This window comes from Tympanuchus pallidicinctus, unplaced genomic scaffold, assembly GCF_026119805.1.
Source record: "Tympanuchus pallidicinctus isolate F22 unplaced genomic scaffold, pur_lepc_1.0 scaffold1, whole genome shotgun sequence".
In the NCBI taxonomy this organism is placed as follows: domain Eukaryota; kingdom Metazoa; phylum Chordata; class Aves; order Galliformes; family Phasianidae; genus Tympanuchus; species Tympanuchus pallidicinctus.
The window spans coordinates 101,594,824-101,617,435 of record NW_026294618.1 but is presented as its reverse complement, the minus strand read 5'-3'; the positions used below and the strand labels follow the sequence as shown (position 1 = coordinate 101,617,435).

The following is a 22,612-nucleotide window of genomic DNA, read 5'->3' as shown; positions in this document are numbered from 1 at the left end:
GAAAAGACCTGTCAATTTAAATAGATGTTTATTTCCATTCATGGTCTCAACCGGTGCTGCGTGTTAACATGCTGTTCAGAGCTGTATAAAAAAGCCATTTGTGTTACATAGGTTAACATCCTAGAACACTGGGGGAGGGGTTTGAAGCAGCTTAACGTTAAAAGTGGGGTAGTTCCAAAAAACTTACAGCTGATGCAGCATCTTCTAGTCTAATTTTATAGGAGCTGAAGCATGTTGCAAATAGAACCAAAGTTATTTGGTCTTTAAAAATAAAAAAACCAACAACATTAAAACCAGATTACTTTCATATAGTGCTTCAGTAGTGAAGCTGTCAGCTGAGAGAACAAGAGAACAAACACACACTCGTGTGTGCTAACACACTGAGAACCACACTGAGCACAACTGGAACCCCATCCAGTCTGTGGATGTCGTATTCATTCTTCTGGATTCAGGATAGCTGTAATGCAATATGCTTTGTCTTTCTTTCTTTCTTTTCTTCCCCCTCCCCCCCCAATAAATACATTGTTTCCATGAAATCCTAAGATACTGCATGATCAACTGACATTTATTTCTAATGGTGCTGTGAAGTTCTCTTGTGAAAGGGCCAAATTCCAAAACCTTTATTGAAGATAGGCACATACCTAACCGAAGCCAATGAAGAGGGGAGAATGTGGCTTAGAAAAGGGGTTCAGCTCAAGGTCTGGATTTGTACAATTGATCACGTGGCAGATTGTCATTCAAAAAAAGGTTGTTAAGTCATTCTTTGGTTTATTTACACCATTCTCAAAGCTGTCCAGAAAGCCCAGAGACAGTCACGTGAGAAACCATAGCTGTAAAGCAAGCGCACAGCATTTTTAAATCTTGTGTATTAAATGTTCAGAAGACTAGAGGAATTCAGAATACCCCTTACATTCATGTCCCCAAAAATCTAGTAACTGCATAAGTGCATGCACTGAGGCATGACCGGCATGCCTGTAAATTCATATTGTTCAAGTTAAGAGTAAATATAGCTGCAAAAAACCCCACCCACCTATAATTAAATGGTCATTACTAGCAATACTATAGCATCTGTCCTGTTGTTTAAGAAATGCAGACGTGGTCTCTGCCTGTTTGGCTCTCTTGGCCAAAAGGAAGCTGTCTGCTTGATTTAGAAAGAAAGCAACTTTTAAGAATCCAAGGGAGTTTAATATTTCCCCGTTCCCGGGGCCGATCATTAATGTAAAGATGTAGACAAATGGCAAGTATATGAAAGCACATCTCGTACATTCCAAGGTTTGGAAGTCAAAAGCAGATCTTAACCTCCTCACGTTTACATGTTACGGTAGGCTTGGAAAACTAAGTAAGAAGTGAGAGAACATTTCCATGACAAGCAAAGTAGAACTACATCTAACTGGCATCCGTATGCGAGCAGTTTTTGCTATGCTTTGTGTAAGGCAGATTTGATTGTGCTGATCAGTCTGCTAGGGGAAAGAAAATACAGGCAACTCTACTGGGAGAAGATGGCTGATAATTACTAGTGACAACTTCTAGTTTTCAGTACAACTCAGCTTTAATGTACTTTCTGCAAACAGCATTTTTGTCATTGTTTTTCACTTCCTTCCCCATCCCACCTAAAGTAACCAAAAAATCAAAATGAGTTGCAGATATTTACCAACCAACATCTCCTCTTCCAGTGCTATTTTCAACTAGAACAAACACAGGTCATTCTTTATAACCTACTGCCAGTGGTTGTTTATAAACATCTGCTTGCTGCGATGAACACTGGGCATTGAAATATTCATTTGCAATAACTACTTGGCACTAGGTTAATATACTTGTAAAGTTTAATACAAGTGCTTCTGATGTACATACAAGCACTTAAAACATTTTAAACTTAGTTTGGGGAGTTTCAATATCTTTAATTACAGTTTTCACAAGCATTTCTGAAAGTATTAAATCTCTTTAGAAGTTCAGAGGCTCCTCTCTCAGCACATCTAAGTAAGTTTCTCAACAGTTACAGAACAGCTAACGTAACATTCTTGCTCCCTATGCTGAGATAACACGGTACCAAAACGTAGCTACAAAAAGAGGCATTTTTGGTCAGACTGACCTCCAGCTGTCCCTTAACAGAAAAGCAACACAGCTCAAACCTGTCTCCTCCCTCCAAAATAATAAAAAAAAAAAGACATCTAAGGCCACAAATTTACTTTTGCCAGAATATCCGGTGTTCCCTGGTTTGTGGCAACTGTGTACATGCCCACTTGGAGAAATACAGCATGGAAGCCCCACCTCCTCTAAGGATTCTGATAAACGGCCTCAGAAACCAGTTTGAGGCAGCAGGGCATACAGAACCACATTACATGGACACAGTGTGTAAAGCCATTCCAGCTAGTTAAACTAGTTTCTAACTATGCTTAATCAAAATTCCTTATTGCAGGAAAGAAAAAGAAGTCTTAATGTAGAGAGAGGCAAAAAGATGCAAAGATAACCACCACAATGATCCAATAGCAAAAGCTCCCGTTTAAAGGTTTTCTTATGCTAAAAAAGGCACACAACCCCTTGTGAACTAGAGACAAAAGCTAGCAGTACTACAGCAATAAACCCAGAAGAAAAAGCCTACCAGAATTACCCAATTGCCTACTGGGAAGGAACAATGAAGTAGACAGGCTGCTCTTGCTCTGTTTTGTTTGCGGGGAAGTGGTCAAATTTAATAGTCAAATTTAGCCACATTAAGAAACATTTAACAAAAGCTACCCCAAGAAACCAGAACAAAACCTGACCTTTGGGTCAAAGGCCACAGACAGGCCTTTCCATAGCATGTAGCTGAGTGAGTTCAGAGATTGGCAATGAAAGAAAAAAAGCTTTAGACGTGATGGGAACAAGCTTTGGGATTTATCGAACAGTCACACCAAGCTTCTCCAGCACACGCACTCCCTTTTCTTGGTATTCTTGTCGGGTCATCCAGAAGTTGTCTTTGTCTTTCATGATGTCTGCTAGAACTGCGCCACCCAAAAACACCATGTGCTTTCGGCGAGGTGGGTCTTCAATTCGGATCTTAAATTTCTAAGGAAAAAAAAAACAACCAACAAAACTGCTGTTAGGATTCTCAAAACAAAGCCTACTCAAACAGAACTGTGCTTTCTACTAGAACAATGAAAGAACAAAAGCTGCTTAGTGTGAGAAACGCAACCAAAATGCAATGCTAGCACCGGGCACTTTGTGTGAGCTTCCAGCTCGCACAACCAAAGTCAAACAACTACTTTGCACTGGAAATTAGAGAGGGCTATTGACACGTCCCCCAAATTATACCTTCCACGTATCCACAAAAAGCCCAGAAGTCAGAACAGAAAATTAAAGATCGTATTTTTGCATTTTATGAACACGGAAGAAGAGTTAAATACTTGCTAAGCTTTGATGGCTAAAATTAACAGGAGTTTACCAGATCACAAAACGTTTTAGAATTATACCAAATTTGAGGAGGGCAGATGGAACAGATTCTAAATTTATACAACTTAAGCCAGCTTATCTAATGAATATTCTTAATTATTTGATGCCCAAGCTCCAACTGCAAGAGCAAAATGAGCACAGTCAAAGCTACATGTGATTTTGTGATTCTATTCTGTGCAACTGAGTCATTCTAAATGGCTGTAAGAGATCTTCAGAGAATACTGTATTCAAAGCTGAGGAAGTTCAATTCAGTTCAACGTTAGAAACTTCACTCAGAGAAATTTCTTCCATAAATATCTCCTTTTTGAAAAGCACATGACATTGTTACTAGATAGAAGGCAATGCTACCTCCATCATCTGTTTGGCTTTTGTCTGCAGGTGAGCAAGGAAAATTATTCCACTTGAAGACGTGTGAACTCTAGCCTTAAACTTTTGAGCATTTCATCTACAATGCATAGCATGAGCCCAAGCTTTTAAAGACAGAAATAATTTTTGCTCAGCGATGACCTTCTATAGCACAAAAACTCACTTGCATCCCTCATTCTACATGAGAGCTGTACGTTAGCATTTAACTGCACATTTTATGCTCAAACTAACTTTGAGCATAACTTTGACTTCAGGAACGACTTTCTATTAGCATGACCAGAAGGCAGCTTTACTGCATATATATGCAAAAACCAGCACAAGACTGTGAAGAACCAGGATGCACCAAGCTTTTCAAGCTGTGTGGAGGGTGATCCACAGCTTGTCATTTCTGACTACTTGGTTCCCTCTAGTGGGGATTCAGGATAAACCTGCGCCCCACACAAATACAGCAGTGACTCAGAACTTACCGAGAGTTTTTCCACGTCTCCTTTCAGAACTCGTTCCAGGTAGAGCTGTTTAAGTTCTCGCTCCAGTCGTGAAGGCAGCCCAGGGTACATAGTGGACCCTCCAGACAACACAATGTGCTTATAGAATTCAGACCTAACCAAGAGAACAATCTTTTTAGTGTGCTACAGAGTTTCTGATAGGACAAGTAGGTACCTGTACATACAGAGAAGTAAATACAGATCTACAAAACTGACATCACACAAACACAAAAACAACCTTTGCCCAAGTTTGGCACACTTGCTCACACGTCTCCAGATGTCCAAGAAAGCAGCAATTAAAAAAGAAGGAACACAAAAGAAACCCCACAATTCCAAGATTTAATCCTTGCTTATTCATACAAAATAGTAATGTTTTCAGATAATGCATTAAGCTTCAAAAAGTCATCTAAGACCGACCCCCAGTTCCAACATATATCTTCACACAGCTGGTGGTGACTAAAGCAAAAAGATGTTATTTTCTTGGAAAGCAATCCCTGTGTCACAATTCACTGTCAGAGTGCAAGAGTAAGTGTGCTCTTACCTGGTATCAATGTCAGCAGCCTGGATGGTGTTGAACAGCAGCTCAGCCACACCAACCCCCTCCACATTGATTAAGTGAGGCTGGAAAAGTGCCTCTGGTGCCTCGAACCGTTCTCCACCAACTTTGATAATCCTGCCATCTGGGAGCTAGTGAAGAGAAAGCCATTCAGCAGGCTGCTTTTAGCCACTCAGATACAGAAAACAGGAGGAAATGACTTACGTTGTTACTAGGTGTTTTAAAGCAGGAAATTGTTGCTTATTGTCACCACTGCAAGAAATCAGTGCTACCGAAAGAAGATTCTTCAATTGCTATGTGATTTACTTACAGAGATCAAGGACCAGATACACTGATACTGAAGTACCAAATGCTGCCTTGCAATACAGCTCCTAATTTTGATTTTAAAGATGAACTTGAGGCAAGAAAAATGCTATTCTGAAACTCCTTTCCCTTCATGTGCTATTACAGCACGTCTCCTAAGAGTAAGTTTACCCCCCTTCTTACCAGTTTCCATTCTCAGGTGTATCACAGCTAGAGGGACGAAGCTGAAACAATCTGACGTGCTAGCGTAAGTCCACTTTCTCTACAAGTTTTTGTGCTGTAATATTCAAATTTCAAGCATCTACAGTTACAAAAGTCAATACAAAGCTTTAAAGATATCCCCAAAATCAGCTTTTCTAGCTTTCCCAGAACCAAGTAATGTGATTCTACAGACTTCTATGTCTGGGAAGTGAGCTACTGCCAAGATAAACTCACAAGGAATCAAAGCTAAATGCTACCTGATTTTAGACCTAATACATTTAGGTCAAGAAAATGTGCCTCAAAACACTCACCGTGTACGACTCAACTAGTACTGTGGTCTCTAATGCCAATTTCTGCTCCTGTTCAATGTTGTATCCCACATAGCACAGCTTCTCCTTGATCATGCGAACAGTCTCGAAATCAGCAGAGTGGTTGAAAGCATAGCCTCGCAGTAAGAGGAGCTGCAGTGAACAGATTAGATTAGCTATAAAGGTGAGAAACAGCACAGATCTCCTTGCCTCCAGTGTGCACAGTCAATAACTTGTCAAGTTTCCCTGGCTTTTCTAACTGCAAATTCAGTATTAAGTCAAATCTGTAACTGTATCCATTATTATCAGAACAAGGAAAAAAAAAACAAACCAGATACACTATCACTGTAAGTAGGAAATCTTCCCAAGAACTTCCAGTGCAATTGTTACAGAAGTGAAAGATACTAAAATAATCCTCTTATTTAGGACTTCGCTTCAGAACAGCACAATATTGCAGTTAAGCAATATTCTGGATTAAAAAATCCTAAGGTTTACATACTTTTTAAAAGCAAATAATAAAACAGTCTTATTTAATAATCAGATAAGAATCATTACATTATTTTCTACAATAAAAAAGATGTTAGAATACAGTCTTGTTTTTATTTTACATCTCAAGAAAGCCAAATGTGAGATTTTCCTTCCCAAACACAGAAGGAAGGCCCTTCCCTTCTTAGACTATTACTATGAAAGTGAGTGAAGTCTGAATAACATCAGTGCTATAGATGAGGAAACGTAACACAGAGAGGCTGAAGCAATACAAAGAACACTGGTTCTCTTTATGTAAACACACAAACAATAAAGTTTCTTTCTACCAAGGGATTTTAACTTGAACCCGTGTGCCACTGCCATCAGCCTCAGCCTTAAAGACTCTTTCCAGCTCACCTTAATGAGGTACCTGGTGATATCCCTCCCAGCAATATCTAACCGTCTGGTGAGATGAGGGAGAGAGAAACCTTCATAAACTGGGCAGATATGAGTGACACCATCTCCAGAGTCCACAACAACACCAGTCAGCAGACCTAGAAGAATGAAACAGGGGAGGAAGTACAACTGTTAGTAGCACCTCCATAAATAGAGCAGAACAGTTTTATCATTGTCATCATAACCTCGTTGGCATCCTATAAGAACACTGTAATGGTCATCACCCTTTTGGGAAAAGGAAGCAAAACCTAAAATTCAGTTATTTCCACTCACCTAGATTTTAAACATAAGATTTTCACAGTGACAATGCCTGTATATACACATGTTAAAAATGGATTATCCTTCCTCTTGCCTAGGTGCTTGAACTCTACCATTTGCCATTTTTTCCACTGTTTACACATCTTAAATTGCATCTTAAATTAAAGAGAATAGCTAAGGTCATTAAATGTTTGTTGGATTATAAATTCCTGAGCAGATCCAGCTATGTATGTACAACATGATATTAATTGCTCCAATATAAAGAAATGTAGAGGTATTCATGCCACAAGTTTCTCTTGTTAGAATTACTGTTAGGATTTGTTCATGATGCTTTCTTCTCAAGTACCAATTAATGCTTTCATAGAGCAGAAAATATCTGTTCTTCAACAGCAGACTGCTCCAAGTTGTTTTATGTTTTGTTGTTCAGAGTAACTGAGCACTATGCAGTAAAATAAATTCTGCTGTAATTGTAAATGGAAGACTGTGCATTTTTCAGACAGATAGGCTTGTAATGAACCAAACAAAAAACAATGATAAAGGAAAAAAAAGAAAGAGTGATCAGCAAATAAAACTAAAAAACAGGCCTGCAAGAGTGGTTTGGGTTCAGTTGCTTTTAGTGACTTGCACAGCAGTCCCTCCCTTGAACTTCAGCTCTTGGGCACAGATGCTATGATGACATGTCAACAAGGAAGGACATTTTGATTTCCTGCCACACAATGGTTAAGTACACCAAGCCACCAGTAAACAGATGTAAGAAGTCATGTAATTAGAACCCACGTCTTGAATATCCTAGATCATTGATGAACGGCAGCCAATGGCAGAATTTCTACTGAATTCAGTGAATCTGTAATTTTCTTCCTATGCTGGCAGTTATTTATTCTTGTTTATATATAGCAGAAGAATCAACATGTTCCTGAACTGAGAACAGTGCAAAGTCACCTAATCAGCTGCTTGACATTCATTTGTGGTGATAAATCTTTCAGAAAACCAAGAGCATGTCATTCAGGCTTGGAAAGATGCTGAAGGCTAAAATGAACTGCACCTTCAAACAGTGACATTTGATAAACTGGATTTTACAAGTAGGTCTGCTAAACGTGCACACAAAGATAACTATCCATAATTCCCAAAAACGAAAAGCAAACCTTTAAAACAGAATTGAGCTTGCTTACAGCAGTACCTAAGCCTCATTAATACTATATTAGAGCTCTGCCTTAGCAACACATAAATTAAACATATTTTAAGTTATCTTTGCCTACCTTGAGCATACAAAGTAAGGACAGCCTGAATGGCTACGTACACTCCAGAAAACTGGTATGTCTCAAACATAACCTGCAAGATGAAGGCAAAAATTAGTGTCCAAGGCCCATCCTTGAAGGAAGTGTCACAAATGTTTGAAAACAGTCCTTATGCAATTCTGTATTTTCACCCATCAAAAACACTTTCATCGCAAATACTGTATGCAAACATTAAAAACCCACTTGCTTTATGGCAGTGATTAGCACTGTCAGTTTTATACCTTACCTGTCCATTCATGTGAGACGAGTCATCTCAAGGACTTCAAACATCTCACATCCACTCAGCAACAAAAAGTGAATGCTTTCAAGAAACCTATGTGCCAAATCCTGCCATTTTACCAAGCCATTTTCTAAAGTGTGTATTGAGTGGGAGGCACGTACTTGCAGGCCAGCCAGCTACTTTATTATTTAAATGTGACTTGGGAACTAAACATTTGTTATAGCTGTATGTTCTACTTCTAACGAGGTTCAGATTTTTTCTTCTTCATATCAGGGTCACCATCTTTACACAACTGGAGATTGTCCAAGACAGAGCAAACAAACCTACTCATATTGGTCTAGAATCAGCGCAGTGTCACAGACTGTCCTCTGGGCCTTCTTCCTTTCTTTGAAGTGCAAGAGGTGACAAACTTCTAGAATTAGCTTCAGTGCAAACCTCGCTACAATGGAAGGAGTACATCTATAACGACTCAGATACTACTTACAGAACAGTCATAGGGTACAGAATCATAGAATGGCCTGGGTTAGAAAAGACCGCAATGATCATCTGGTTTCAACCCCCTCCTGCTATGTGCAGGTCGCCAACCAGCAGCCCAGGCTGCCCAGAGCCACATCCAGCCTGGCCTTGAATGCTCCAGGTATGGGGCATCCACAGCCTCCTTGGGCAGCCTGTTCCAGTGCTTCACCACCCTTTTTTTAAAAAAAAACAATGCAGGTTTGCAGAGCAGCTCTTATTAAAACATGAAAGGAATTGCCCATCTCATACACTAAGCTCCCCTAAGCACTGAAACTAGTTGCAGTGAAGAAATGGTTTAAAATTAAAGGATGTCCAGTTTATCGGATCTTGTCCTCTCTATAAACACAAAGAAGGCAAAGTAAACAAGTAATGCACAGCAGCTTCCTCCTCCAAATGCTTTACCATGAAAAAATGATGAACTCTGATCATTCCAGCACAAAGTTCTGTTTTTGCTCTTCTACAGCCTCCCAAGCACTTCTGCCACTTCCAGGATTAGAAACTGATTAAATCCTAAGCACTCCCACAGTTCAAGTAAAAGATATCTTAAAGATCTTAAATATCTTAAAGGAAAAAAAATGCTGATGCCTGACAATTTCAAAATTCTGAACTATTTAAAGACCCTCCTCTGTTAGAAGAGCACAGTTTTAAAATGGCTGTTCCATTTCAAAATCCTGATCCTTGCAAAGTCAAGTTAATTATTTCATAGCTATATTGAGCACATAGCAAAATCCCTGGGAACACAGATGCTCCCTTTCTAGGAACATCTGCAGTGAGCATAGAGTATGACAGAAGTTAAAGGAATGTAGAGGGAGTGACTGCAAAGCACCTTGCCATGAAAATGGCTTGCTTTGGGTTTTTACAACCCCTCCTCTGACCTGCAAAAATCTGCTGAAGCTCATATACAGAGATCTGGGGTTTGCTGTTCTTTCTTTCAATGTTCTTTCTTTCAAACCATCTAGGTCTGCTCTCTTTGACTACAAAAACACCTCGTCACAGGATGAACATATTAAAAAACCTAAGATGTAAACTCAGAGCAGAATTTCCTTCTAGTGACAGCTGCTTTTGGATTAGCTGGTGATGTTCTAAGCAGGTCTAGGGAGGAAGAACAAAGAATTGGGATAAAGAGACAAAGAAAACTAGACTGAAACTAGGAGAAGTGACTGTGTTAGAGTGTATCTCTAACACTACATGACATGCAACGAAATTCAAGCTGCTCCTAGGGGTATTTCAGAATGATAACGGAGCAACAACTGGAGACTAGCAGCAAACATTACCTTAAATTGAACAGCAATCTGTGCCTTGTGCATGCTACAAAAGAAACAGTGCTTTAAAAGTATCTATGTTACAATGTACACATCATGTGAACTGCTATTTCTGTGTAGCTGTGTTTGATGGAGAAATGCAGCGAGGAAGGAAAACCAATGGAAGTAGAATGAAGTACAGCACAAGTAATTATCTACCACCTTGATATGGTCCAAGTGACTAAGCTTCTTCTTTGAAATACCATTACTGCAATGCATCACAAAACATAGAGACATCTACTACAGGCTTTAGGAAAATGTTAACTCGATTCCCTGCTTCATTCTGGTGTAGCCTCCCTGAAAAGGAAGAGTATGCTTCAAAAGTGGAGGACAGACAAGTGTAAATAGGTTGCAGTTAAAAATAAAATATTCCTAGTCCTCCTAAGGCTATGATCCATTAAGAATATTAATAGAAACAGGGAACTCCTGTTCAGCTCAAGTTTGAGTTTATGAAAATGGATTCTGGTTCTCCTTAATCCTCTGAATCGTGGTTAAGTATCTACAGTCTCTGGAGTGGCTTTAGAAAGCACATGGGGCAATACAAATGTTTCCTCAGACTTCTGAAGCTATAGGAGGCTTCTCAATTTATGGGATAAAATTACTCAGTACCAGAATAACTAAAACCCAGCCTGTTGCACTTAGCAGGAAAACAGAAACAAGTACACCATTGTAGGCAGCTGAAAAGCAAAGCACCCTCAACAGGAAATTCAGTCGTTCCTACTACAAGGAGGCAACCCAGAATAGGTCACTACATCCATCACACCACAGCTGACTGCTACACAACAGATAACGCTGCTAATGTTGAGTTACACAACACTTAGATAATGGGCCACTAATGCCTATAAGTGCTAGAAAATTTTCAATTTAAAAACACAAAAAATTGCACAGTTTGATTAATCCTTTTCCACCAAAAGAAAAGATTGCTGTAAAAACACCCATGGTCACATGGCAGAAAGCATTACTATAGCTGTGACAACTAATGGTTTTAAAGGAAAGTTAGGTCATGATCAAAGTAAGTTCTTATTCCTGTAACTAACTGAATTCAGAGGTAGCTTAGGTTGTCCAGGGCAGCACAGGATCCAAGAACCCAGCTTTCTTTCTAAAAAGTCTTTCATTGACAATCCCTAGTGTTAACCAATTCATTGATCTTTGATTATCACCGCACCTTTGTCTCAGCTACTTCCAACAACACTGCTCCATCTGGTAAGCATCATCTTGTTCAAGCCTCAGTCTCTTCAGAAACATTACAGGCTTACAGAAGTTCAAGTCATTTAAATTACTTAACATTCATCCAATACCTGGTAATCAAAATATCTCAGATACCTGACAAAAAGCATGCATTGCTGACTGTTTTGTAGGTGATGTGGCTTGAGACACCCAGTCTGCTTACAACTTTTGGATAGAGGGACTGTTTGAATTTGACCACTGCAGCCTTTATAACCACGGCTGCTGACACATTTTGCTCAGAAGGTAGGAGAACTGCCTCACCTCAGGCAGCTTCTGTGTATTCTGAGAAAATGCAGGTTTTTTTATCCATGCTTCAACAACAGCACATCCTAGTTCCTATTAGAGAGACATACCTCCACGATCTTCTCTCTGTTTTTAGTTGGGTTCATAGGAGGCTCTGTAAGCAGTATTTTACAATTTTTTGTGTCAATATTAAGTTTCTCTGGTCCAAATGTGTAATCCCAGAGGTGCTTCATGTCATCCCAGTTCCGAACGATGCCATTCTCCATTGGATAATTAACTTCCAGCATTGAACGCAATTCACTTGCTTCATCTCCAACCATGAGATCCTGTAAAATGTTAACATTGAAGTATGTCAGTTGTTGCAAAGTCTCCTAAAGAACAAAATCCTCAAACAGTGACAGCAAGCTGTGCCAGCCCACATTTACGTGTTATTAAACAAAGCCCACATTTCAAGATTGCTTTCAGGAACTTAGGAGACAAGTAGAATATATTCCATCTAGTATTTAAATTGGGCTGTTATCCATCCCAAACCTTCTCCAAAATGAGCTTTAATTCCATTTTCCAGTTAACCCCACACACACCAACAAGCCCCACTAACGTTAGATACTGCCAAGACTTCTGTACGTGTAGATGTTTCTCCACTGACACCTCCAAAGTTTTGTCATCAGATTTTAAAAGGCTGAGATGCAAAACAGCATGTAAGCATAGTAGGTAGACTGCAGAATATTTTCCCTGCACTCTGCATGATGCCAGAAAAGGAATAGTGAGTGGTCTATGAGCAAGCAGAACAGTAGCAATAGCAAATCAGTGATTAGAAGTTCCACTCTATACATTAAAAGAAACAGTGGTTTACACGTTGCCTATGCCAGTAGGATGTGAAGAGGAGAGACACCTAAATGTAAAACATACCCTGGTTTGTTCCATGCTGCAAAGTCCCAGGTCAAAAACCACGGCAACGCATTCTTACACAAACACAACCAACAAATGCAGTTTGTACAATCATCTCCCACTAATTAAGCAATCTGTTTCTTAAAGGTAGTTATGCAGTTATGCAAACATTGCACATTCAAATTAGTAGCACTCTATCTTCTCCTTTCCCACGTACTTCCCAGAGGAAGTATGCACAATACAACATTGTGTTTGTTCCCTGCTGTCCCTCTCGTTTTCCTAAAGAAGCCTTAACTGATCAGCTCACACGTAGCCTCTAACAGCATGCTTCTGGAGCACTGCTTACAGCACTGCTTTCGCTCTACACAGCTTTCATTTCACTGCAGAAAATTGTCTGCTCCACACAAAAACATGCCAGCAGTTACCACGGTGCAGAAAACTTTCACAGTGAAGGTTTTATTCAATTTACTACTCAATGCAAGAGGTAAAATAAGACACACACAGAGAAATGCAGCATCAAGTCCATAAAAGCCCATTTCAGAAGCAACCCAAAGAGCTGCCAGCAAAAAAAGGAAGTTTATTGAGAACAGTTCAAAATAATCTGTTCCTCTCCCACCCCTTCTCCCTGACCAAGGGCTCCATTTGCTTTCCCTTGTGCAGTAGATCACACCTCCGTTACCCTGACCATACAGAAGACAGAAGTCAAAGCTCTACCTTTTAAAATCAAAGGTACTTCAGTGAAGCATACTATGGATGCTTCCCCACCCCACCCCACATTATGCCATCAGAAACACCAGCAGTGAGAGGAATCAGCAGCGTTTCATTGTGTGCTGCTCTTGGAGGCTTTGTACTCCTGGACAGGACATGGCCCAGGAAAAGCCTGTATTCAAACACACAATCAAGTCACACCAAACTTCTGCGTCCTGTTAACAAAACAAAGCTGAAGGGCAGAACCATTCATTGTTTTCCAGGGCACACAAACAAACAGCATGCACAACGGGTGAAGGAGGCAGGGCATACAGCGTCACTGCCGTGACATTCAATGTTTCCATCACTCTGGGACTCAGCAATATTTGTCTGATTGGAAATTGAAACTTTTTTCAAGCCCTTGGTCTGTAACTGTATGTAAAGTAATTTCCACTGTTGGAGATACTGAGCTCACGCTGGTCTTGAAGTGTTATTCTTGCACCTTGCAAAACCACAGGTTATCTCATAGTTAAACACAATACATAAAATATTCTCATCAGTTAGTTGCTAGTAAACCAAAGCAATGAAAAACATCCAAAGTGAGTATGTATTCCAAGGCAAAATGTAAGGCAAGACAGAACAACGAGTAGCAAAAAACAGCAGAAGAGCTCCAGGTCCCACCAAGCATAAACACTAAACAAGCAGCATGAGGCACCCACTTACCATTTTTTTGTTATTCTACTTCAACCGGTCAAGAAAGGTGAAGAAAAGGTAGAAGCAAGAAAGTCAGAAAAAGCCTAAATGAAATTCTCCAATTATTTTAAGAACACAGTAGAAATAAGCCAAAAAAAGATGCACGCACAGCTGGAAAATATTCAGGTTAGTATCGTTAGGGCCAAGCTAACATCCTTGGGATTTTAGCTTAAAAGTCTCCATTTAAAGCTACTGCAACAAGTCACTGGCACGTCGTGTTTGTGCACCTCATGTTGCAAACAAAATCTGTCCCTTTCTAGTACGATTCTGTGCATAACTACTCTGTAACACTGGAATTTTCCCCTGAGCAACGTGCTCATCTGAACTAGATGAGACTCTGCAGAAAGGGTTCAACTACAGCTAGCTCTGGCTACTGCTACGTTTAGATTGTTCTAAGTATTCTGCCTTAAATACACAGGAATTCAAAACAATAACATAAAAGTACTCATCTATAAGGAGACTTAATTGTTCAGATATCATGGAACCAAAGTTCTTCACAATAGCAAGCTATGGATGTAGGAAAATAGAAGAATTAAGGAGCTGGGAAGCATCCTGAAGTGCAACATACAAATGCTGTCTGAAATTATACTAAGGTCGTTTTCATTACCAGTGAGATTCTTCCTCCTTCAATTAAATCTACATGTAAATTAGCAAAAGCCATAAAGGTAACTGTCAGCACTATGGAGGCAAATCTACCTATTGTGTGAATTGTGTCAGAGGGAAAGCGTTCACAATTTGTGGCAGCTGCCTTAGCACAAGGAGACTGGTCAAAGCTCAGCCTCCTTCCTCACTTCAAATGCAGAGGAAGTACAGCACCACGCTGCCTTTGGCAGAAACTGAGCACAGCTGTAAGACATGGACTAATGGCTCCCCGAATCTCAACTGCCCTAAAATCCTGTCTTAATTGGTCAAAGATGCACAGTGATCTGGCCTTCCTCAGGTTATTCACTCCCAGACTTGCTTCAGAGACCAGCGAATCGGTAAAGACTGCAAAGTGGCATCCACACGTCTGGTTTCCAACTTCTGATGCTACAACTTGAAGCAAAATAATACCAGTGATACCTGAATTTTGTGTTTATGTCCTCAACTGGGGACTGCAGGTACAAGAAAATGGCGCACCCCCAACTACTGAGGCTGTAGTTCCACAATCATTCCAGAGACAGCAGCAGATGCATAAGGAGGGTGACCACGCTCTTCTTGCTTTCTCGTGGCTATCTGTTTCACTGTGTTTAAATGCTTTTATGGCAGTAAGCAAAAAAATGGGAATTAATTCACTTTACTGAAATGAGAGTCCAGAAAGAAAACGTGGACAAAGCAACTTCACACTGGTAACTCAGTAGATGGATGATAACCACTGTTCTGATCGACTTCAAGTTTCAGAACTGCACAGGAATGACAGCCTGTCTGAATATTTTTCAAAAATTACACTGATAATCTTCTGACTACTTTCCTTACCCAGTTTTAAGCTTACAACATAAGAACCTGTAGTGAATGGATAGAATTCAATTTTGGCATAAAACTCAACTGCTGAAATACATTCCAGTTAAGAAATCTGCGAGCATCTCACAAAGGAAAATGGCACACGCACCTAACAAGTCAACCCACTGTATTATCCCACAGGGATATTCAAAGCATCTGTGGCATAGATTTCTTGCTACAACGTTTTCTTAAAGTAGGAAGCTATTACAGGCAGATGCTCTAAAACAGCTAGGAAGAAATCAGGACACAATTTACACTCTCTAAAATAGACGCATATAATCCACACTTTGGCATAAGAAGGGCAATAAAAACAAAATTATAATTTTGGGGGTCTTTTGCATCTCTCTCATAACAATTACTTGCTTGTACTTCCCATCCTTTTAGTTCAACGCTGACATCTGGAAGGATATTAAACTAAGTTATTAGATAATCATGACACCAGAACTGGCAGGACAGGCTATATCAGATCAGTTGGAAAGAAAACACGACTTCATCAATATGATTTAATGCCAGAGAATTTTTTCTTGCCTTTTATGACTTGTTAACCACTTTATAACTTTCATAAAACTTTACTACTTTACCAGGATCTGCTTGAAGAAATTTTTACACTGAGTTAAAGCAGACACTCAAAGAAACGCCCCTGCCCAAGTCCTGCCAGAGAAAGATGCTTTCTCTCTACTTAAAAATAATAGTAAATCAACCAACACCCTCCTAGCTATTGGGAAGGGGAAAGGCCTTCATCTTTTCAAGCAGATTGTCACAGCTGACACAAGGTAAGGAGCATTGCAGTATTAAAAAAAAAAAAGCAGCTTGGGAAGGTGTGATATCTTTCATCCTCTTGACTTCCTAGTACTGCCTCCTGCTGACAGTACTGACTTCTACTGGCAGCAGCAGAAGTCATAGAATCATAAGATCACAGAATGGCTTGGGTTGGAAGGGATTGTCAAGACCATCTAGTTCCAATTCCCTCTCATGGGCAGGGTTAGTCAGATAAATGAAGTTCTTGTCACTTCTAGGAGTCTGAAAATAAGGAACAAGGCTGCAGAGATGTGCGTATTTTCCCCTTTTACTGCGCTACTACTTAGAAGCAACAGGGAAAGCAACATTGAAAGCCTGTACATGTGAGGTTCTACTTGCCCTTCACTGGCTGAAATGAGGGTTTCTACAGTTCTGCATGCACTTCTGCTTCTCTCTCAAGTTCCTGCTTCTGCCTTGCCCTCAAAGTAGCTTTCACAATTCTGTTAAGAGGTGGCCAAAATTTATCTGACAAAGAAATTCCACTTTTTCAGCTGGATCTGCTCTCTGAAGTGGCTCAGCACACTACTGCAGCACATTAGGGCCAGCACAAGGTGAAAATGTATGGCTAGAAGCAAGACGAGGCTGTGACCACAGCAGGGCCAAGGCTTACTAGAGCCTCAAATGCAGAAGCAATTACTAACAACTGAAGCATTGCTCTGTAACTACAAAAGAAAGTGAGAAATGATAGCCCCTATAAGACTTCTGAAGAAGATCTGGGATCAGTGGTTCCCCTCAGCACCCCACACCCAGAATAACACGCCAAGAAGTAGCTCAGATACAGCCTCTCACTCTCTAACTGACGGTCCAGTATCACACACCATCCACAATAAAACAAAAACACCAACAGAAACAGTGAAACGCAAACACAACCGAGCTTAAACATCTCATGCAATGTCACAGATGATAAACTGTGATCAGAAAGCAGAGTACAAAAAGACCTCGAATTTTCAGAAGCTCTTCGGCATTGTCTCATAATCTTAAAGTACAGCTCCGTGATAAATAGCAACCACTGCTGTTCAATTTCTGCCTTCTAATGTTGACAGCACTTACATACTAGCATTTCAAGTCCTCTTTTGCCCACAACTACTTGAGCTCTATCCGCTGTCTCCCCAATTGTAGCACAAGGCCTCTGCGGAGCTTCAGACCACCCTCTTGATTTCTTTGTAGTACGTGACAGGGTAAAATCCAGCATGGAAGTTTATCAAGAGATACAGAAATGGCATAAAGAAGAATACAGAAGCATTTGCAAACACTGCGTATGTCGAAGGATGCCCTAAATATTATTCATCTGTTAGAGAAGAATAATGAAAAGAATTACCTTGATTTCAATGTTTCCCACTTTAGCTGTTGATCTTATAATAGGTCTTCCAACCAAAGCTGGAAATATGTGCTCCGGAAAATTGGAGCCTGCATAGCCACATTTCACAAACTGAAAAGAAGAAATGATTTTATTAGAGCACTTATTACTTTCTTTTACTAATAATCATCTGTTTGGGAGTAAAACGCCAGGTTTAAGAGCACGAGTCCTACAAGATTTATGCTTTCACATTCCTTTTACACATTTCAGATAGGTGGATATACAACACTGAATTCAAGTACCTTCCAGAATGTTTTCCACAGCAGACTGTCAGATTGTGAAGAAGCAGTACGAAAATGACTAAGTGCACTGAGAGGTATAAAAGAGTGCAGTGTTCAAACCTGAATTCCCTGCCGCCCTGTGAGAAGTTCCCCAGCAAACAAACTTACCATTTTGTAACGGATCACCTCATAAGTACCCCAATTAATTTGCCTTCCCAATTAACGCAAGGATCAGCAAAGCAAATGATATGTCAGCAAACACAAAACCTTTGTGAATTCGGGTGTTACAGTGCTATGGAAAAGGGATTCTCTGTGATGCTCTGTACTGTTCAAAACAGATTTCTCAAGAGTTTACCATTTTTAGGGCAGATTTTAAGGAAAAAAGCAATGAGCATGCAGCAAAACGCACAGGACACAAGTGAAGTCCCAGCTAGTGGTGGCTCACATCAAACAGGACGTTCTGAAAGTGTTTGTTCCTCAAATACATACAAAGGGAAGTTTTACAGTGCTAGCTCCAAAGATACAGCATATGTGCTAAGAAAGCATTAACTGAGCACAAAAAAAAAAACCCTGTCTGTGATGATGTGCAACTCTAACATGAAAAGTTGCTTTCTGTTGCTCTACATTATTCATCTGTGAGGAATGCTTCAAGCTAATTATGGAAAGGTGCAAGAAACATTCCAGTTAAATTTGGGCTAATAGGAGTGGAGAGGGAATTCTTAGCTTTTTGTGCCCCTCATTTCTTTCCCTGACTCAGAATTTGCTCTCTACAGCGGCAGAGCTGTTCTGAATACCAGCAGAATTACATTACATATAACATTCATTTCACTCATTCTGTTGCAATCTATGTTCTCTGTAAAGGCAGCTACTTACTGACATTAGGACAAAGAGTACAAGGGAGTTGCACAGATCTTATCTGTGTATTCAAGAATGCACTGCTGCTATGAAAAGCAAAGAGCCACATTTTTGGATCACGCTACCTGGACATGCCACAAGGCTTTCCAAATGTTTTACACCACAGGAAACATTCGAGACATTCTGAAGGTCTGGCAGAGTGTAAATAAAGGTTTATAGATTCTTAAAAAAAAAAAGTTGCCTTTTAACAAATGACTGCTTGCAGAGCACTGCACAAGTTTACTGCTACAACATTCTGGCATACAAGAAAACATTGAGCTACAAAGATACTATTCTATACTATAAGTTTTACCCTCTCATTTGTAATTGTAACTTTCAGTCTGTCCCTATGTTAAGCCCTAAGGCCTTGACACACCTTGCTGGGACATTGCACAACAGTAGGATACTGGCAATTCACAAACCTGATAGCTTAGCCATTCACTGCCTCCTCCCTCAATCTCACTCATTTTATTTTGCACAGCCTAACTCCAGCTCTCCCTTTCAGGTCAGAACCAAGAATCTGTACGAGTGACATTTTTACAAACTTTGGTCAGCTCTACATGGTTAACCAAACAGAAGGGGCAGATTTTCATTCTGACTCTTTCTCCCCTTCAAATCCATCTTGTTTCCCCAGGCCACATGAATCATTACAGAATCACAGAATGGCCAGGGTTGGAAGGGATCTCAAGGATCATGAATCTCCAACCCCCCTGCCACATCCAGGGCCACCAACCTCCCCATTTAATGCTAGACCAGGCTGCCCAGGGCCCCATCCAACCTGGCCTTGAACACCTCCAGGGATGGGGCATCCACAGCCTCTCTGGGCAGCTGTTCCAGCACCTCACCACTCTCTCTGTAAAGAACTTCCCCTTGACATCCAACCTCAATCTTCCCTCCCTAATCACTAGTGAGTACTGAAAGCAGCTCTGTAGCCAGCATTCCCTGGTGGGAGATGCTGAGTGTTCTCAGGGTAGCATCCTCCCCACCACCACAGTGAGCACTAGCTGGTGGGTAGGGTGGAGACGATGTCATGTCAGGTACTAAGGCTGAAGAAGGACACTTGATCAAACTACCAAGAGATAGCTGACAACAGATAAATGCACCTTAGCAACAAACACGTATGCACGTAACAAATCCTGAACTGTCTTGGATTTTCTGAAGAAGAAACGTATGATGCTCATCCCCTTCTTACAAAAGATCTTTCAAAACATTTGATTGAAGGTTAGAAACTAGTTTGGAATATAATCATCTGAAGCCAAATATTAAATAGTCGTGGTGTTCTTTCCACCCTCATGTGAAGCCCTCTATTAAAACTGAAGTACAGTACAGAGCGTGCTTATTGCTCTGCCATCCCTTCTCTGTGCAGCCCTTGGAACAATTAGCAAATGATTTCAGTACAGCACTGTGTACACCATGGCTCAAACATTAAAATCAACACTCAATGTATTTATACACATCTTGGCAAGGAAGGCAAAGTTCACCATCGGTCATTTTTGCAAGTGTCTGCTATACATTCAAAATGCTTTAAGAGCAGCAACTTGCTTTGCCTGTCCGCATGACCATTTTACCATATATAGTTTCTTCTCCATTGCACTGTGGTTTGCACGGACTCTTTCACTTCCTACTGAGTCATCAAGCAGCAAGAACTTGAACGTATAAGTGTTCTTTCAAACCAAAGAATGAGGAAGCTCACAGACATCACGTGACAGGCTTCAAAATGAACACACATACTCTTATCGGGGGCTGTGTTTGATTCCTTCAGTTGATGCAATTCTCAAACAAAAACCCTAAATACTATTAGAGAAATACTACAGGCCACTCAGTTACTTTCTGCTTGTCCTATAACAGAACATCCACCTCTATCACTCTCGCTGTCAAGATGCCATTGCCTGCCTCTATTCTGCACTACATGTTGCAAGAACTTCCTCCTAGTCACCTCTTCCTCAAAGCAGTAAGCCACATTAAGGTTGTATTTCAGCACAACAAGAGCAGTAAATTCAAGTTTAAAGTTAAAGCTGCATCTGAGCTTTCTAGTCTCCATTTTTACACAATATTTCTGGCACCTGACTAGAGACTTAATTTCACACATTAATTATGACACGTGATGTCATAAATGTCAGAAATCCTTTTGACATAAAGCAGGCCCTCTCTGTCACACATGAAAATAGTTACTGTGAAAAATACCTTTTTGACAAAGTAGGGCTAATTTGACATATTCAATTCTGAGCTGAGGTTTCAAGCATTTTCTGATGTCAAGAACAAAACTTTCTTCCAGTTTAATTATCCTAAATTAACCTAAATATTTCAAGCTGACTGATTTAACAGTCGTGTCCTGATACCTGTTCTTGCACAGAGCTGATCCTGCAGACACGCACTGTTCTGCTCGGAGATAAATGCAACCTAAACCAACAGAAGCTGAAGTGATGCTGGCCCCTCCTCCAGGCCCCTAACAGCAGCATAAAGGCACCTCACCCTGTTATTTATACCCAGCAGTGCAGTGCTGGTGTCACCAACTCCAGCCAAGCACCGTACAGCTCAGTGCTGCGCTGCCACCAGAAGGGCAGCACTGAAGGATGGAGAGGGTTCCTGAGATATGTGCCAAGCCTGACAAGTAGAGCATTAAGCACTAAAAGAGGAAAAAAAAAAGAAAAAAAAAAAAGGAAGGAAATGGGGAAATGGTCTCTTTTTCTAAACAGTACTGTGGGAAGTGCCAGCTGACCCTCAGCCCTACTCGTTTTCTTTAAAAAGGGGAAAACAGGAGAATCACAGAATGGCCAGGATTGGAAGGGACCTCAAGGATCACGAATCTCCACCCCCCCTGCCACATGCAGGGCCACCAATCTCCCCATTTAATACCAGCCCAGGCTGCCCAGGGCCCCATCCAATCTGGCCTTGAACACCTCCGGGGATGGGGCATCCACAGCCTCTCTGGGCAGCTGTTCCAGCACCTCACCACTCTCTCTGTAATGAATTTCCCCCTGACATCCAACCTCAATCTCCCCTCCCACAACTTCAAACCATTTCCCCTTGTCCTGCTGTTATCTACCCTTTCAAAGAGTTGATTCCCGTCCTGTTTGTAGGCTCCCTTTAGGTACTGAAGGCTGCAATGAGGTCACCCCGCAGCCTTCTTTCCTCCAGGAGAAGGCACCAGGACTGTCAGAACAGCGCTGTCAGATCCCCGCTCTCATCACTTGCAGTGCTGACAGCACGCTCTGCATTTCAGGAGGCCGAATCCCTAACAACGCCATCCTTTGTCTCAGCTATCCCATCCTTGGCTTTAAACATTTCCTTTTTTTCTATCTTCTAAACGCTTAAAAAAATAAATAAATACACACATACATCTATCATTATTTTGGGGGGAGGGGGGGGCACACGGTACACACCGCCACCCCTCCCGACGGTCCGCGATGCGATCTCTGCCACTTCCTGCCTCCACGCTACGAGCGGACGACCAACTCCCGCCGTGTGCGCTCACGGGCGGCGAGGCGGCAGCGAGCCCCGAGCTGGGAGCGCCCGGCGATGGCGGCGCCGCCCCCGCTCCGCCCGCGGCCCATTCATTCCCCGCCGCCTCACCGCGGCGCAGGCCCCGCCGCTGGGCCGCGTAGGGCGCGGCGGGCAGACCGGGCGTGCCGGCAGGAAGCCGGCCCGGGGGAATCGCCCTTCTCCCTCCCGCCGCCGCCGCCTCGCGGGACTCACCCCGGTGCCGTTGTCGCACACCACCACCTTCCTGCCCAGCGTGTCCATCCTTCCACCTCCCTCCGCCCGTCCGTCTGCCCGACCGCCGCACCGTCACCGCACGACGCCGCCGCCGGGCCGCGCGCCCGCCCTGCCGCCCGCCCTGCCGCGCGCGCACTCCGGAAGCCGTCAGCGCCCCGCCGCCAGCCAATCGGAGCGGGCGGGCGCCTATAA

The 22,612-nt window shown here is 41.6% G+C and overlaps 1 protein-coding gene across 1 annotated transcript; it reads right to left on the bottom strand.

Annotated features, from left to right (window-relative positions):
* Positions 1-500: 500 nt before the first annotated feature.
* ACTR2 (actin related protein 2) lies at positions 501-22,537 on the bottom strand. Its single transcript, XM_052699267.1, has 9 exons — positions 22,400-22,537; positions 17,550-17,660; positions 11,737-11,952; positions 8,081-8,153; positions 6,528-6,664; positions 5,649-5,798; positions 4,819-4,964; positions 4,260-4,392; positions 501-3,042 (listed from the first exon to the last, which is right to left on the bottom strand). The coding sequence occupies exons 1-9, from the start codon at positions 22,445-22,447 to the stop codon at positions 2,872-2,874; spliced, it is 1,185 nt and encodes a 394-aa protein (XP_052555227.1). The 5' UTR covers positions 22,448-22,537; the 3' UTR covers positions 501-2,871.
* Positions 22,538-22,612: the final 75 nt, after the last annotated feature.

Excerpts from the sequence above, each read along its gene's own strand:
- ACTR2 (XM_052699267.1), bottom strand. The coding sequence starts at position 22,447 with ATGGACACGCTGGGCAGGAAGGTGGTGGTGTGCGACAACGGCACCGGG. Across the intron at positions 6,665-8,080 it reads CCTTACTTTGTATGCTCAAG|GTCTGCTGACTGGTGTTGTT; the intron begins GTAGGCAAAGAT and ends TCATTCTTCTAG. Across the intron at positions 4,393-4,818 it reads GCTGCTGACATTGATACCAG|GTCTGAATTCTATAAGCACA; the intron begins GTAAGAGCACAC and ends TCTCTTGGTTAG.